The sequence below is a fragment of the Antechinus flavipes genome, chromosome 3, assembly GCF_016432865.1.
Source record: "Antechinus flavipes isolate AdamAnt ecotype Samford, QLD, Australia chromosome 3, AdamAnt_v2, whole genome shotgun sequence".
Lineage (NCBI taxonomy): Eukaryota > Metazoa > Chordata > Mammalia > Dasyuromorphia > Dasyuridae > Antechinus > Antechinus flavipes.
The window spans coordinates 246,341,863-246,355,971 of NC_067400.1; the positions used below are offsets into that span (position 1 = coordinate 246,341,863).

Here is a 14,109-nt window from a genome sequence, read left to right on the forward strand (position 1 = left end):
TCATGAATATGAGGTAGACTACCAGTACATGTTAACCACATAGACTTTGGCAACATTATTATCATTTTTCATGATAGGAATAAAATTCTGAGGCACAGCAATTCTTCTCAAGCAACAAACTATGATAAGAATGTAATTCTGCCCTGGCAAGTTCATTAAAAGGCATGGTGCAGTTCTGGAATGAAGCTGCCACACCTCCTCCTAAAAGAGTATAAAAGTCTCCAAGAACATGTTGTCCTACACATTCACACATCCAAATCTGAATCTTAATACAATGAGCTACTACGGAAGCTACTATGGAGGCCTGGGCTATGGCTATGGCTCTCGTTATGGTTGTGGATGTGGCACCTACCGTGGCGTAGGCTATGGCTTTGGCAGCTGTGGCTATGGAGGATTGGGCTATGGTGGTTATGGCTATGGTTGCTGTCGCCCATCTTGCTGTGGAAGGTATTCTTCCTATGGCTTTTACTGAAAAACTATGTTTCTGCAATGCCACAGAATCCTTGTCCAATCCAGCTTAGGGTAAATCCACAGCATCATATTCCATCTGATTCTAAGTCTGGGTGGCATAGAAAAACTACCACAAAGGTCTTGGAATCCCCCTGGAGCACTCATGACAATGAAATGGCAGGAACTGAGAAGCAACAGAACTTGTCCTTCCTGGAAATGATACAGAATCTCACCTGTTATTAAGAAGATTCCTTCAATAATAACTAAATTCCAGCAAGTTTGCTCAGCTGTGATATACCACTGCTGAGGTGTTTGATATAATTTTTCTAATAAAGTTGTTTCATTGGCTTAGCAAAACTTTTTTCACCTTTCTTCATTGACTCCTTTCTGCATGAGTTTCAATCTTACTTGTGATGAGATTTTCAATTTCGACATAAATTTGTCTTTGCAAAATATTTGGTCTCCAATTCATCTTCTGCAATGAAAGAATATCTCTCTGGATTTCTCTTGAAAAAAGAAAGCACTATATTATTTTCTTATCAAATATATTTCTAAATTTTCAATTCTGCAGTACTTAAATTGTAGTACTTCATAACTTCCAGACCCCATTTTCCTGAAGTCAAAAGAAGTTTTTCCTATTAGTCATAACTCTTCTCTCTGTGTACACATGTGGACAGTATTTTTATCTTTAAGGTTTCTCAAAGATTCATAACTTCATGGACTCATGTTTATGATTTCTGACCTCCAGATCTAAAATATTCCTGATGGTTATCAGAATTTGATTATATTTATCCATTTTCTAGTTATTGTTCATCACTTTGTTTTCACTAACCAATGAAACAAACATTGTTTGTTTTGGAAGAAACAGTGGAGAAAAGAATACAAATGGCACTGCCAACAGATCTCATTCCTCTTACTTTTTATTATCTTAAATTGAATTTCAATTACTATATAAAGCTTTAGGTCTTATTCTCCATTTACAAAGAACATCACTGTTCCTGTGGATTCACTGACTTCAATGAAAAAATGGCTCAGCAGTCTCTATTCAATTCCTCTTATATTTCCAAATAATCCATCAATCATTTCTCAGAAGATATTCTATGGAGGTCTCTTTAATGGAAATCAGTACTTAAGGAGAGGATGGTTTTTGTTTCTGGAAGCTCTCATTTGATAAAGAATTTGTCCTTACAAAATACCCCACTTTGGGGTCAAAATGCTACCTCTAAATCTAAGCTCTCCTGGGAACCCAGAGAATACAAAATTCCTCAAGAAATCTACTATCATCCTCCAAGAGACTTTTAACCCCAAAGTCTCAGTTTCTTTAGATGAGTTTCATAGGCATGAGCTAACACCTGATTGGGACTCTTCTATATGTTCTCTCTCTCCTCTCCTCACCTACCTCTTGAAAAGCACCCTACTTTATTACTACTTTCAATAGCACTTCTTGCTGCTGTAACTCAGGTTCTGACCTTTGGGAATACTTGATATTACATTCTCATTGCACTTGTCCGATCAACCACAAAACTTGTTCTTTCTAACCTCACAGCATCCCTGGTATGCTTATCATTCTCTTTATTCATATAGATTCTACTTTAGATTGAGTTCTTAATGTCTCTCTGCAAGAGCCTTGTAATTGATCTCCCTACTTCAATCCTCTTCCCAGCACAATCCATCATAGATTCAGTTGTCCAAAAGATATTCCTATAACATACATCTTATTCCTCACCCCCTCCAATCCGCAAAAGATTGAGGTCCTACACATGCTTTCTGGTAAATCCCCATTGCTTCCTATTTTATGCTGATTATAATTGTTATCTTTGCCTGGAATTTCGCCCTTTTCATAAATTGACCAATTCTTTCCCTTCAAAAGTTTCTTTCCAGCTGCAGAAGATATACTTCCACTTGCCTTTCCATTGGCTTGCTGTCCAATCTGCTCAGATTGTGCTCCTTCCCTCCCCAAATTTTCCTGCTGTCTTTGAGTCTCATCTCTCATCCCAACTATAACAAGTTTCCTTACCAGTTTTCACCGGAAGCTTATGTCTCTGCCAAGAAAGTATTTTCTGCTTGGGGTACTTTGGAAATGGAAGTTTGATAGATCTGTTCCATACACTGGTGCTCCAACATTGGTGCTCCAACACCATCTCAACTCCAATCTGAAACTTATATGAGTCTATCAATTCAGTCTCAACTACATGATTAAAAGAGATAGGATTAGACTACCTAAAGAATCATTAGCTCAGAAGACAATTGTAATAGAAGAAGGACAGAAGGCCATGCAGAAAATGGTGGTCATGAAACCTGGATATGGTTCTAATCATATTAACTATAAAGGCTTTGGCAACACTATAATTATTTCTCATTACAGGAACAAGATCATGGCTGAGCCTTCTGAGATAAACTGCAAATTGAAAATAAAATTCTTAATGAGATGAAATAATTGCCTCTGAAAGCAAATAATAACAAGAATGTCATTTGCCCTGGCAAGCTTATTGAGAAATAGGCATTTCTGCTGTGGATCTGCCACACCTTTTATTGAAAGCACATAAAAGCCCCTGTCTGGAAATTGCCATGTACATTCACACAACCTCCCCATGACATCCAGCCAAATCTGTGAATCCTGACACAATGAGCTACTATGGAAACTAGTGAGGACCTGGGCTATAGCTATGGCTCTGGTTATGGCTGTGAATGTGGCAGCTTCTGTGGCCTAGGCTATGGTTATGATGACTATGGTTATGGGGAATTGGGCTATGGTCGCTATGGCTATGGCAGCTACAGCTGCTGCAGCCCATCTTGCTATGGAAGGTATTATTCTTCTGGCTTCTACTGAAAAACTATTTGCTACTGGGCTGTCATAGAATCCTTGTCCCTCCATGCTTTGAGTTAATTCCATAGCATTGTAAGGACATCACATTCCATCCACTTCTAAGGCTGTGTGACATGGGAAAGCTATCACAAGAGAACCATACAATCTATATGGAACCTTCAGGGAAATCAAGTGCCACGGACCAAGAATCAAGAGGACACTTCCTTCTGGGAGATGATACACATTCTCACCTTTCATGATGAAGACTACTCTAACAACAGCTCATTTTGAGCAAGTTTGCTTAGCTCTGATATCACGATACAAATTTCTAATAAACTTGTTTCTAATAAACTATACTTGCCTGGGTCCCATTTTACTAAAAACAAGTCATTTTTCTCTGTAAGCTGTGGCCCTTCTCCCATATCTCCCACGTCTCCCACATGGACGGGGTTTTTACTTCAAGATTCCTCAATGATATACATTCTCATAACTTTGTGCTTATTGGGTTTATAACCTTAGAACCAAGGTGACCCAAATGACTGGCAGAACCATGACTGGTTAACCTATTGCTTGTGAAGCTATTTTCTACCACTTTATTATGAAATTTATGGTTTTGGGAGTACAAAATCTAAAGAGCATAACAGAAAAAACTACAGAAGAGAATCATAGATCAAGTGTTAATGTTATCAAGGAGCCTTATTCTTTGTGAGGGACCATTTCTTCTAGCCACTTGCACAGCCAGTCCAACTGGGAACAATGTTCTATAGGTGAGGCCCACCCACTGGAAAAGTAGACTCGTTATTGCTCTACCCATCCAAATCTGCTCTTCTATCTGTTCTCTCCAAAGTGTCCAATGATGGCCTCAAGGGCACAACTCTTTCTTCAGCTATTGACACCACTGAATAACTAGTGTTCCCGTGCTTGACACTATTCTATCAGCTTGACTATTTGTTCCTAGTTGCCTTACCTAGACAATTATCCAAGCCATGTTGATTAATTATGGCTGAACTCCTGTCTTATAAGGTCTTTTCTTTTCTCCACTTATACTGTCTCAGATATAGACCTTCTTAGCTTCAAGTTTTTCTGTTATCTTTTTTCTGTCACTCACTACTACATCTAGAGCCTTCATCTCTAGTTAGCTCCAATCTTCTATCATGAACTATGCTATTATACTATTTTAGCACAATGTTCCCTAATCATCTCAAAGCCCCCAAGTATAATACCTTTTCATCTTAGCCTCTCTCAAAGCATTCCACCTCCCAACTTCCTTAGTGTTTTCAAGAGCTCTCCCATTCTTTCAGGTTCATAGCCTCATAAAGCTGAAAAAAGGGGGACATGAATTGGCTTATCTTTAAATAAATAAAACTTTAAATGAGGCACAAAAATTCACCTAAGAAATCTTGAACTCCTTAAAAAGTTGGATTGATCAGATGGAAATAGGTACAAAAACTCACTCAGAAAAATAATTCCTTAAAATTTTGAATAGGGAAAATGGAAGCTAATAACTACATAAACATTAAGAAGCAATAAAACAGAATCAAAATAATGAAAAAATAGAAAAAATGTGAAATCTCTAACAAGAAAAACAACTGGATTGAAAAATAGACAGAGAAGAGATCATTTAAAAATCATTATACTGCCTGAAAGTTTGGATAAGGAAAAAAGAATGCTAGACATCATATTTCAAGAGAATATAAAGGAAAGATGCCATGGTATCCTAGTTCTAGAGGGTAAAATAGAAATTAGTACAATCTACTGATTATCTCCTGGGAAAGATCCTAAAATGAAAACTCCTAGGGACACCATAACCAAATTCTAGAATTTCCAGGACATTTACCAAAAATTAAAGCCATTTCGAAACCAGTTGATAAATGGTCAAGAGATATAAACAAGCCGTTTTCAGGGGGAAAAAATCAAAGTCATATAAAGAATATTCAAATCACTATTGATTGCAGAAACACAAATTAAAGTTACTCTGAGGTACCAACTCATACCTATATGAAATGAAAAATTCTGGAGGAGATATAGGGAAAACACTAATGAATTGTAAACTGGTGCGACTATTCTGGAAAACAATTTGAAACTATGCCCAAAGTGATATAAAACTATGTGTATTACAGTATGTCAATGGCGCAGTAGATAGAGAACTGGCCCTGAAGTCAGGAGGCCTTGAGTTCAAATCTGAATTCAAACATTTCATACTTACTTACTAGGTGTGTGACCCTAAGCAAGTCACTTAATTCCAATTGTCTCTCCAGCAACAACAATAAAACAACAACAAAAACATTATATGTAGCTTTATTCAGGAATACTGTTTCTATTAAATTTCTGTCCCAAGGAGATCAAAGAGAAAAGGAAAAGAACCTAATTGTACAAAAATATTTATAACTGCTTTTTATAGATGATATATCTGTGTGCTTATGTGTGTGATTTTGTGAAGTAAAGTACTCAGAACTAGGAGATCATTCTATACCATAAGAAAAATATGGTAATGATGATGGTTTGTGAAAGATTTAGCTACTCTGATCATTAAAATGTTCGAAGATAATTGCAAAGAACTCAGGATGAAAATTGCTCTCTATTCCAGAACATGAACCAATGAACTCTGAGTAGAAAATGAAGTATATTTTTTTCACTTTATCTTTCTTGGGATTTTTTAAGGTAGAACTAATATGAAAATATTTTACTTAATTTCAGATGTGTAAAGGATATCATATTAATTGCCTTGTGAGTGATTGAGGGTGGAATTAGTAAAGAAAGAATTTGGAACAGAATTGTTTTTAAATCTTAAAAATGAATAAATAATTTTTTAAAAAAGAGGATTCAACAGCTTGCCTAAAAAAATCAGAAGGCCAGAGTGGCAAGAATAATGGAAGGAAGACAATGTCACCTTGGCTATAGATGCCATGAAACTTGGATAGGGCACCCATCATATTAACTATGTAGACTTTAACAGAACTATAATCATTTCTTATTACATGAACAAGAGCTTTCTCAAAGAAACAACAAATGGAGGAGAGGAGATACTCTTAATGGGCTGAAGGAATTGTTCTCAGGGAACAAAAAAATGAAAAGAATGTGCTTTTGCCCTGTTAAGTTCATTAATAGAAATTATGCAATTCTGGCATGGATCTGCCCTGCCTCCTAGTGGAAGTGTATAAAAGTCCTAATGCAGATGATGTCATACATACTTCTACAATCTCCCACTGACATCCAACCAAATCCGTGAATACTGACACAATGAGCTACAATGGCAGCCACTATGGAGGTCTGGGTTATGGCTATAGTTCTGGTTATGGCTGTGGATGTGGTTGCTTCCGTGGCATAGGATATAACTATGGTGGCTATGGCGATGTAGGTCTGGACTATGGTGGCTATGGCTATGGGTGTTTCCGCCCGTCTTACTATGGAAGGTATTATTCTTCTGGCTTCTACTGAAAAGCTATCTGCTCCTGCACATTTTCATGGAATCCTTATCCCTTTCTGCTTTGGATTAATTCCATGGTCTTGTAAGGACACCACATTCTATCTATCTTTACAGTGAGTAGCACAGGAGGGAGCACTCAGATTAGTGAAGTGGCAGGAACTGAGAAGCAGCAAGATATATCCTTCTGAAAAATGAAGCAGTATCCCACCTGTCATCTCTCTTGTGAGAGAGATTCCTCCAACAACAACTTTCCAGAAATTCAGCTCAGTTCTTAAATACCATGGCTGAAATGTCTAATAAGTTGTTCTAATAAACTTGTTTTGCTGGCATAGCAAAACTGTTTTCATATCTCTTTCTTGATCTCATTGTTCTATTCTGGTTAGCTTTCTGGAGGTCTAGGGGCCAGTCTTGGTTTCAGCAGAATAATCACCACGAGAATAGCCAGGAATAAAGTCCAAATTCGTTATTGTCTCCTTCATTCTCCCAGTCTATGTCAGCAGTCTCAGCTCATCAACCAGTCAGCAGTCTGCACATCTCAGTGTCCTGCTTTCTAGAGCCCCCAAGTTGGGTGACAAAATGTCCTGTTGCTTTCTAGAGACTCCACACCAGGATGGATTAAAATATGGTATCCAGACTAGTGGAGGATCTCAGGACCAGCCCAAGTTCTTGGTCTTAGTGGAGAAGTGATGAAGGCAGGAGAGCCATCATGAGGCTGCTCAAGTCTTCTCTATTTCCGAATCTGTCTTCTAGGTCTGACTCTGACATCTTAAATACTCTATTACAATTAAATCCATTCATCATACTGAATATAAGCCAATCATTATATCACTAGGAAACCATAATTTGTTGTGAGATTAAATCAATCATACCAAACTAGAAAATTATTAATCACCATGCTAAACTAGTTAACCATTGTCTTATCAATTCCACTGAGTTAACACCTTGTTGTAAGAATCCTAGCCTCAACTATATTTCTCCAGAGTTCTGGCTCATTACACTTACTGTGTTTAGATCTTTGTTTCATTTCATGAAGAGATTTTCAATCTTGGCTGATGCTACTTAAAGATCTTTCTCCAACTCATCACTTGCACTGAAGTAATACCTTTCTAGATTTCTATTAAAAAACAAACACACACATTATTTCCTTGTTAAATGTCCTAAGATTTCATTTTACTTAAATGATAGTACTTTATAATAGCCAGGCCCCATTTTCTTGAGGGTAAGGAATTTATCCTTAATGACAAAATTCAGTTCCAAATTCATTCTTGCCTAATCCCCACACACACAGCCACTCAGAAGACTGTAATCCTTCTTCCACTTTCTGTGCATATGTGAACAGGATTTTCAATGTTCAAAATTTCTCAGAGATTCACATGTTCATCACCTCATTGTCATGGTTCATTACTTTCAGACTCAAGGTGTCTCTGATGACTGCCAGAATGTGAGCTAGCCCATCATTTCTCTAGCTAATAACTTTGTTATCAACAACTAATTTGAAGTTTTGAAGTATAGCACTAGTGAGTGGTTTACCACAAAGACTAGAGAAAAAAATCATAAACCAATCCTAAAGATTATCATGAAACCATGCTCTTCTGATAAATCCCATCTCCTTGGGCAAACTATACCATCTGTCCAGGTCACCAAATTTCACTCAATGGATGCCCATCACTTAGGGAATGGCTGAATAAGTTATGGTATATGAATGTTATGAATATTATTGTTTTATAAGAAATGATTGGAGGGATGATTTCAAAAAGGCCTGGAGACTGTTACATGAACTGATGCTAAGTGAAGTGAGCAGAACCAAGAAACCGTACATGACAACAACTAGATTATGTTATGATCAATTCTGATGGATGTGGCTCTTTTCAACAGTGAGGTGATTCAGGCCAATTTCAACAGATTTGTAATGTAGAGAGCCATCTGCATCCAAAAAGAGGATTGTCAGGACTGAATTGTGGATCACAATATAGTATTTTCACCTTCTTGTAGTTATTTGCTTGCTTTGTGTTTGTTTTTTTCCCTCTTTAATCTGTTTTTTTCTTGTGCAGCATGATAAATGTGGAAACATGTAGAAGAATAGTGCATGTTTCTACTTGGCTTACCAAAGAGATCTTGAAGGAGAGAAAGGGTCCCACATGTGCAAAAATGTTTGTGGCAGTCTTTTTTGTAGTGGCAAGAAACTGGAAACTGAGTGGATGCCCATCAATTGGAGAATAGCTGAATAATTTGTGGTATATGAATGTTCATGGAATATTATTGTTCTGTAAGAAAAGACCAACAGGATGAATACAGAGAGGCTTGGAGAGATTTACATGAACTGATGCTAAGTGAAATAAGCAGAACCAGGAGATCATTGTACACAGCAACAAGATTATACAATGATCAATTCTGATGGTTGTGTCTCTTTTTAACAACGAGATGATTCAGACCAGTTCCAATGATCTTGTGATGAAGAGAGCCATCCACACCCAGAGAGAGGATTGTGGGAACTGATTGTGGATCACAACATAGCATTTTTACTCTTTCTGTTGTTGTTTGCTTGCATTTTATTTTCTTTCTCATTTTTTTCCTTTTTGATTTAATTTTTCTTGTGCAGCAAGATAATTGTATAAATATGCCGTGCTTAACATATATTGGATTACTTGCTATCTAGGACAGGGGGTGGAGGGAAAAGGGGGAAATTGGAACACAAGGTTTTACAAGGATTAATGTTGAAAAATTATCACTCATATGTTTTGAAAATAAAAAGCTTTAATAAAAAAGATTGAATGCTGAAAACTATCGATATTTGCATATATTTTGAAAATAAAAAGCTACTTTGTTTTGTTTTGCTGAGGCAATTAGGGTTAAGTGACTTGCCCAGGGTCATACAGCTAGGAAGTGTTAAGTGTCTGAAGTCACATTTGAACTCAGGTCTCCCTGACTTCAAAGCTGATGCTCTATCCACTGTATCACATAGCTGCCCCAAAAGCTGTTATTTAGGGAGGGTAGGGAGGGAAGAAAGAAAAAAAATTGAACTCAAGCTTAGGCCTTCTGATCCACAGGGAAAGTGAGCTCATTCTTTTTTTCCAGTTTTCTGACATATTTTTCCAATTGCATATAAAAAAACTTTTTAACATTTTTAAAAATTTTGGAATCCCAAATTCCCTCCTCTCTTTTATTTCTTCTCCTTTTTCTAAGATAGCAAAAAAATTTATTCAGGTTATACATGAGTAATCATGCAATACATATTTTCATATTAATCATGTTGTAAAAGAATTTATATTAGAAAAAACAATAAAAATAAAATAAAATAAAATTTGCTTTGAGATGATCACTTCTTTCTGTGGAGTAGCATTTTTCATCAACATAAGTCCTTCAAAATTGACTTGGATTATTGTATTGCTGAGAATACCTAAGTCATTCATAATTGATCATTGTGTTACATTGCTACAATTTTATACAATGTTCATCTGGTTCTGCTCATTTCATTTTGTATCAATTCATGCCAGTTCAGGTTTTTCTGAAAACTGCCTGTTACTCATTTTGTTACAGCATAATAGTATTCTATTACAATTGAATGTAAATGGTTCGGTCATTCCCCTACTTAATGGATGTCCTATCAATTTCCAGTTCTTTGAAGTGTATTCTTAAAAAAAAAAAAAAAGTCCTTCCACCCATTATAGCAGTTTCTAATTAATTTAAATTCCCAGAGAAAGAGAGGTTTTGCTTTTCTGCTCCAAGTTCTGAATTTGAATTTTTGATTCCCGTAATCATGTCATCCTAAGATAGGTCCTTAGGAAGGAAGTTCCCTATATAGCAAATATATACTTGAAAAATATTTACTGATTGAAATGTCTATTTATACAACTCTTGTATCAGGCAGTGGGGAAAATACAACAATGTCATTACCAGTGGATCTTATCCCTATTGCTGTTTGTTATCTTAAAATGAATTGCAATGTATCTCTCCTATGCCTTTGGAGGCACTGCCTTTGTGATGAAAAAGCACTGAGCTATTCTCTGTTTAATTCCTCCCCAATATCTCTCAAAATGATTCATCAATCCTTTATGAGGAGACCTTCTATAGAGGATATTTCATTGAAAACAAATCATTCAAGAAAAAGACTGCTGCTCTTCTTATACAACTTATACAACTCCTATTATGCAAAGAATATAATTTAGCAAAGCAAAAATTACCTTTTGGGGATAAAATGCTACCTCTAGATCCAAGATGTCCTCCTAGGGAACACATAGAATAAATCTGATACATGGACACTCATGAATATAATTTCTTCTAGTGAGATATATATAAATACATATGCTTTCTGTGAACTGGTAATCTATTGTTATATATTTTGAATCTTCCCTGTTGTTCTGCTGGGCATTTGACAATGTTCTCTTTTGTTTTATATTCCTTTTCTGTTTTTCTCTTTTCTTATTCTGTTTTTTTAATAAAATAAATTTTAAAAAAAAGAACATCTTAGACATTTGATTCCTAATCCTAACCTTCAGAAAAAATTGTTCTCTCCAAAGGGCTCAGTGACTTCCTCCTGACCAAACTAGTGGCCTCTTTTAAATCTTCCTTCTTCTTGATCTATCTTCAGCATTTGACACTGCTGGTCATCGTGTGTCTTGGGTGTGCTTGATGGTGCTTTTGCCACCTGAGCATTCCTTTTTCCTCATATTAACTAGCTCATCATCATGCCACATCATGCCTACTAATTCTGGCTGACTCCCAAGATGCTGTGTCTTCTCTTTTCTCTCCATTACGCATTCTCCACTGGTGAGAGAGTAGAACTTCCTTCAGGTCTCAGGGCTTGAGAAACCTCTCTGCCACTCACTGCCATATCTTCAGATCCAGATCTGCATCTTTCCTGAGCTCTGGTCCCACATGTGAATTGTGTCCAATTGCACAATCTTAGTTTGATGTTCTCTATTCATCTCAAGCCCCCAATCTAAAAAATGGCTCCTCATCTGCCTCTTCAAAAGCACTCTATCTCTTCCTTACCTCTCTACTACTTTCAGTAAGACCCCCTTGTTGACAGACACTCTGATCCTTGACAATTCACCATCATTTCATCTATCTGATCAACTGGCAAAACTTGTGCTTTCTAACCTCACAATCTCTCCAGCATGCCTATCTTTCTCTACACTCATACAGACTCTCCCTTAGATTAAGTTTTCAGTGTCTCTCAGGAAGAGCCTTATAGTTGACCTCTACTTCAATCATCTTCCCAGAACAATCCATACTCCACTCAGTTGTCCACGAGATTCTTTTAGAATACTCATCTTACTTCTCACCCCCTCCAATCTGCAAAAACCTCAGAGCCCATATCTGGCAAGTTTGCATTGCCTATGCTAATATTTCTGATATTTTGTTTGATATTTCACCCACTTTGTAAACTGTCTTCATTCCTTATTAGTCTCAGTATACTTCATTCTTTTCTCCACATTATATTGGCTGACATGTGGCTCTACCTGCTTTCCCATAAATGATATACTTGCAAATCTTTTCTACTTGCCTTTGCACTGGCTTATCTATTGCTTTGCTCTCTTCCCTTCCCCTCTGAATTTCTGTCCTCTTTCGGTCTCAGTTCTAGTCCAAACTATAACAAGTAGCCTTACTCCTTTTCACCAAATCTCTGTCTCTGAGATCTCTCATTAACTGTCCACATTTGTGTCAGAGACCTTGATATTTTTCTGATCTGACTTAGAAGGTCAGATCTTCCTGAGGAGTGGGACCCTGTTGACATTTTTTGCATCCCTCATTGTGAGTTGGCATAGTGCAAACACTATGTAGGTAGTTTCTGCTTTGGGAACGATAGCTTGATTGATCTGCTCCACACACTAGTGTCCCAACACTATCTCAACTCCAATCTGAAACTTGCATAAAGTCTGTCAATTCAGTCTCAGGCAAATCCTATAAAAAGATAGGATTCAGCTACCTACCTAAAGAATCAGAAGCTCAGGGAGACAGTTGTAATGGAAGAAGGACAGAAGGCCACCATGAAGTCTGGTAAGGTTCCAGTCACATTAATTATAAAGGCTTTGGCAACACTATAGTCATTTCTCATTATAGGAACAAGATCATGGCTGAGCTTTCTGAGAAAAACAGCTAAATGAGAGAAAATATCCTTAATGAGCTAGAGGAATTGACCACTGAAAACAATGACAAGAATGTCATTTGCCCTGGCAGGCTTATTGAGAAATAGGCATTTCTGTTGTGGATCTGCCCCAACTTTTGCTGGAGACATATAAAAGCCCCTGTCTAGAGACTGCCATGTACATTCAAACAACCTACCCCTGATATCCATCCAAATCTGTGAATCCTGACACAATGAGCTACTACAGAAACTACTGTGAGAGCCTGGGCTATGGCTATGGCTCTGGTTATGGCTGTGGATGCAGCAGCTTCCATGGCCTAGGCTATGGTTATGGTGGTTATGGCTATGGGGGACTAGCCTATGGTCGCTATGGCTATGGCAGCTATGGCTGCTGTCGCCCATCTTGCTATGGAAGGTATTACTCTTCTGGCTTTTACTGAAAAACTACTTGCTCCTGGACTATCTTAGAATCCTTGTCCTTCCATGCTCTGAGTTAATTCCATAGCATTGTAAGGATATCACATTCCATCTCTTTCTAAAGCTATGTGGCATGGGAGAGCTACTACAAGGGAACCATACAATTCATGTGGAACCTTCAGGGAAATCAAGTGCCAGGGACCAAGAATCAAGAGGACACTTCTTTTTGGGAGATGATACACATTCTCACCTTTCATGATGAAGACTCCCCCAACAACAGCTCATTTTGAGCAAGTTTGCTTAGCTCTGATATCATGATTGTTACAATTTTCCGATAAACTTGTTTCACTGCCTTACCAAAACTGTTTTCACCTCTCTTCCTTGACTTCACCATACTTATCCAAGTTCACTTTACTAAAAATCAAGGCTTTTTCTCTATAATTATGGCCCTTCTCCCACATCCTGCAATCACATGGACAGGATTGTTTCTTCAAGATTCCTCAATGATATACATTCTCATAACTTTGTGCTTATTGTTTATGACCTTAAAATAAAAGTATCCTAAATGACTGGCAGAATGTGGGTTAGCCCATTGTTTGTGGAGCTATCTTCCACCACTTTGTTGTGAAATTTACAGTTTTGGAGCCAGCACTTAAAGGGCAGAACAAAAAGAAAATTATAGAAGGGAGCCATAGACTAAGTCTAAATGTTGTCAAGGAGCCTTACCCTTTGGGTGGGTCCCATTCCTTTTAGACAGTTATAGAGCCAGTCCAACTTGTAGTCTCTACATGAGGCCCACCCATCCATTGGGGAAACAGACTCAGTATTGCTCTCTCCAAATCTACTCTTCAGTCTGCTGCCTTTAAAATGCTGATTGATGTCTTCAGAGCCAAGATGCTGCTGAATGTTCCTTCTTGATCT

General features: G+C 37.4%; 1 protein-coding gene across 1 annotated transcript; it reads left to right on the forward strand.

Moving 5' to 3' along the window:
• Positions 1-274: 274 nt before the first annotated feature.
• Positions 275-6,694, forward strand: LOC127557149 (keratin-associated protein 19-3-like). Its single transcript, XM_051990585.1, has 2 exons — positions 275-326; positions 6,525-6,694. Exons 1-2 carry the CDS (start codon positions 275-277, stop codon positions 6,692-6,694), a joined length of 222 nt encoding a protein of 73 aa, XP_051846545.1.
• The last annotated feature ends 7,415 nt before the right edge of the window (positions 6,695-14,109 follow it).

What these genes read in the sequence shown, in the direction of transcription:
- LOC127557149 (XM_051990585.1), top strand. Translation starts at nt 275, where the DNA reads ATGAGCTACTACGGAAGCTACTATGGAGGCCTGGGCTATGGCTATGGC. An exon ending in GGGCTATGGCTATGGCTCTC is followed by an intron (nt 327 to 6,524) that starts GTTATGGTTGTG and finishes GCCACTATGGAG; the next exon opens with GTCTGGGTTATGGCTATAGT.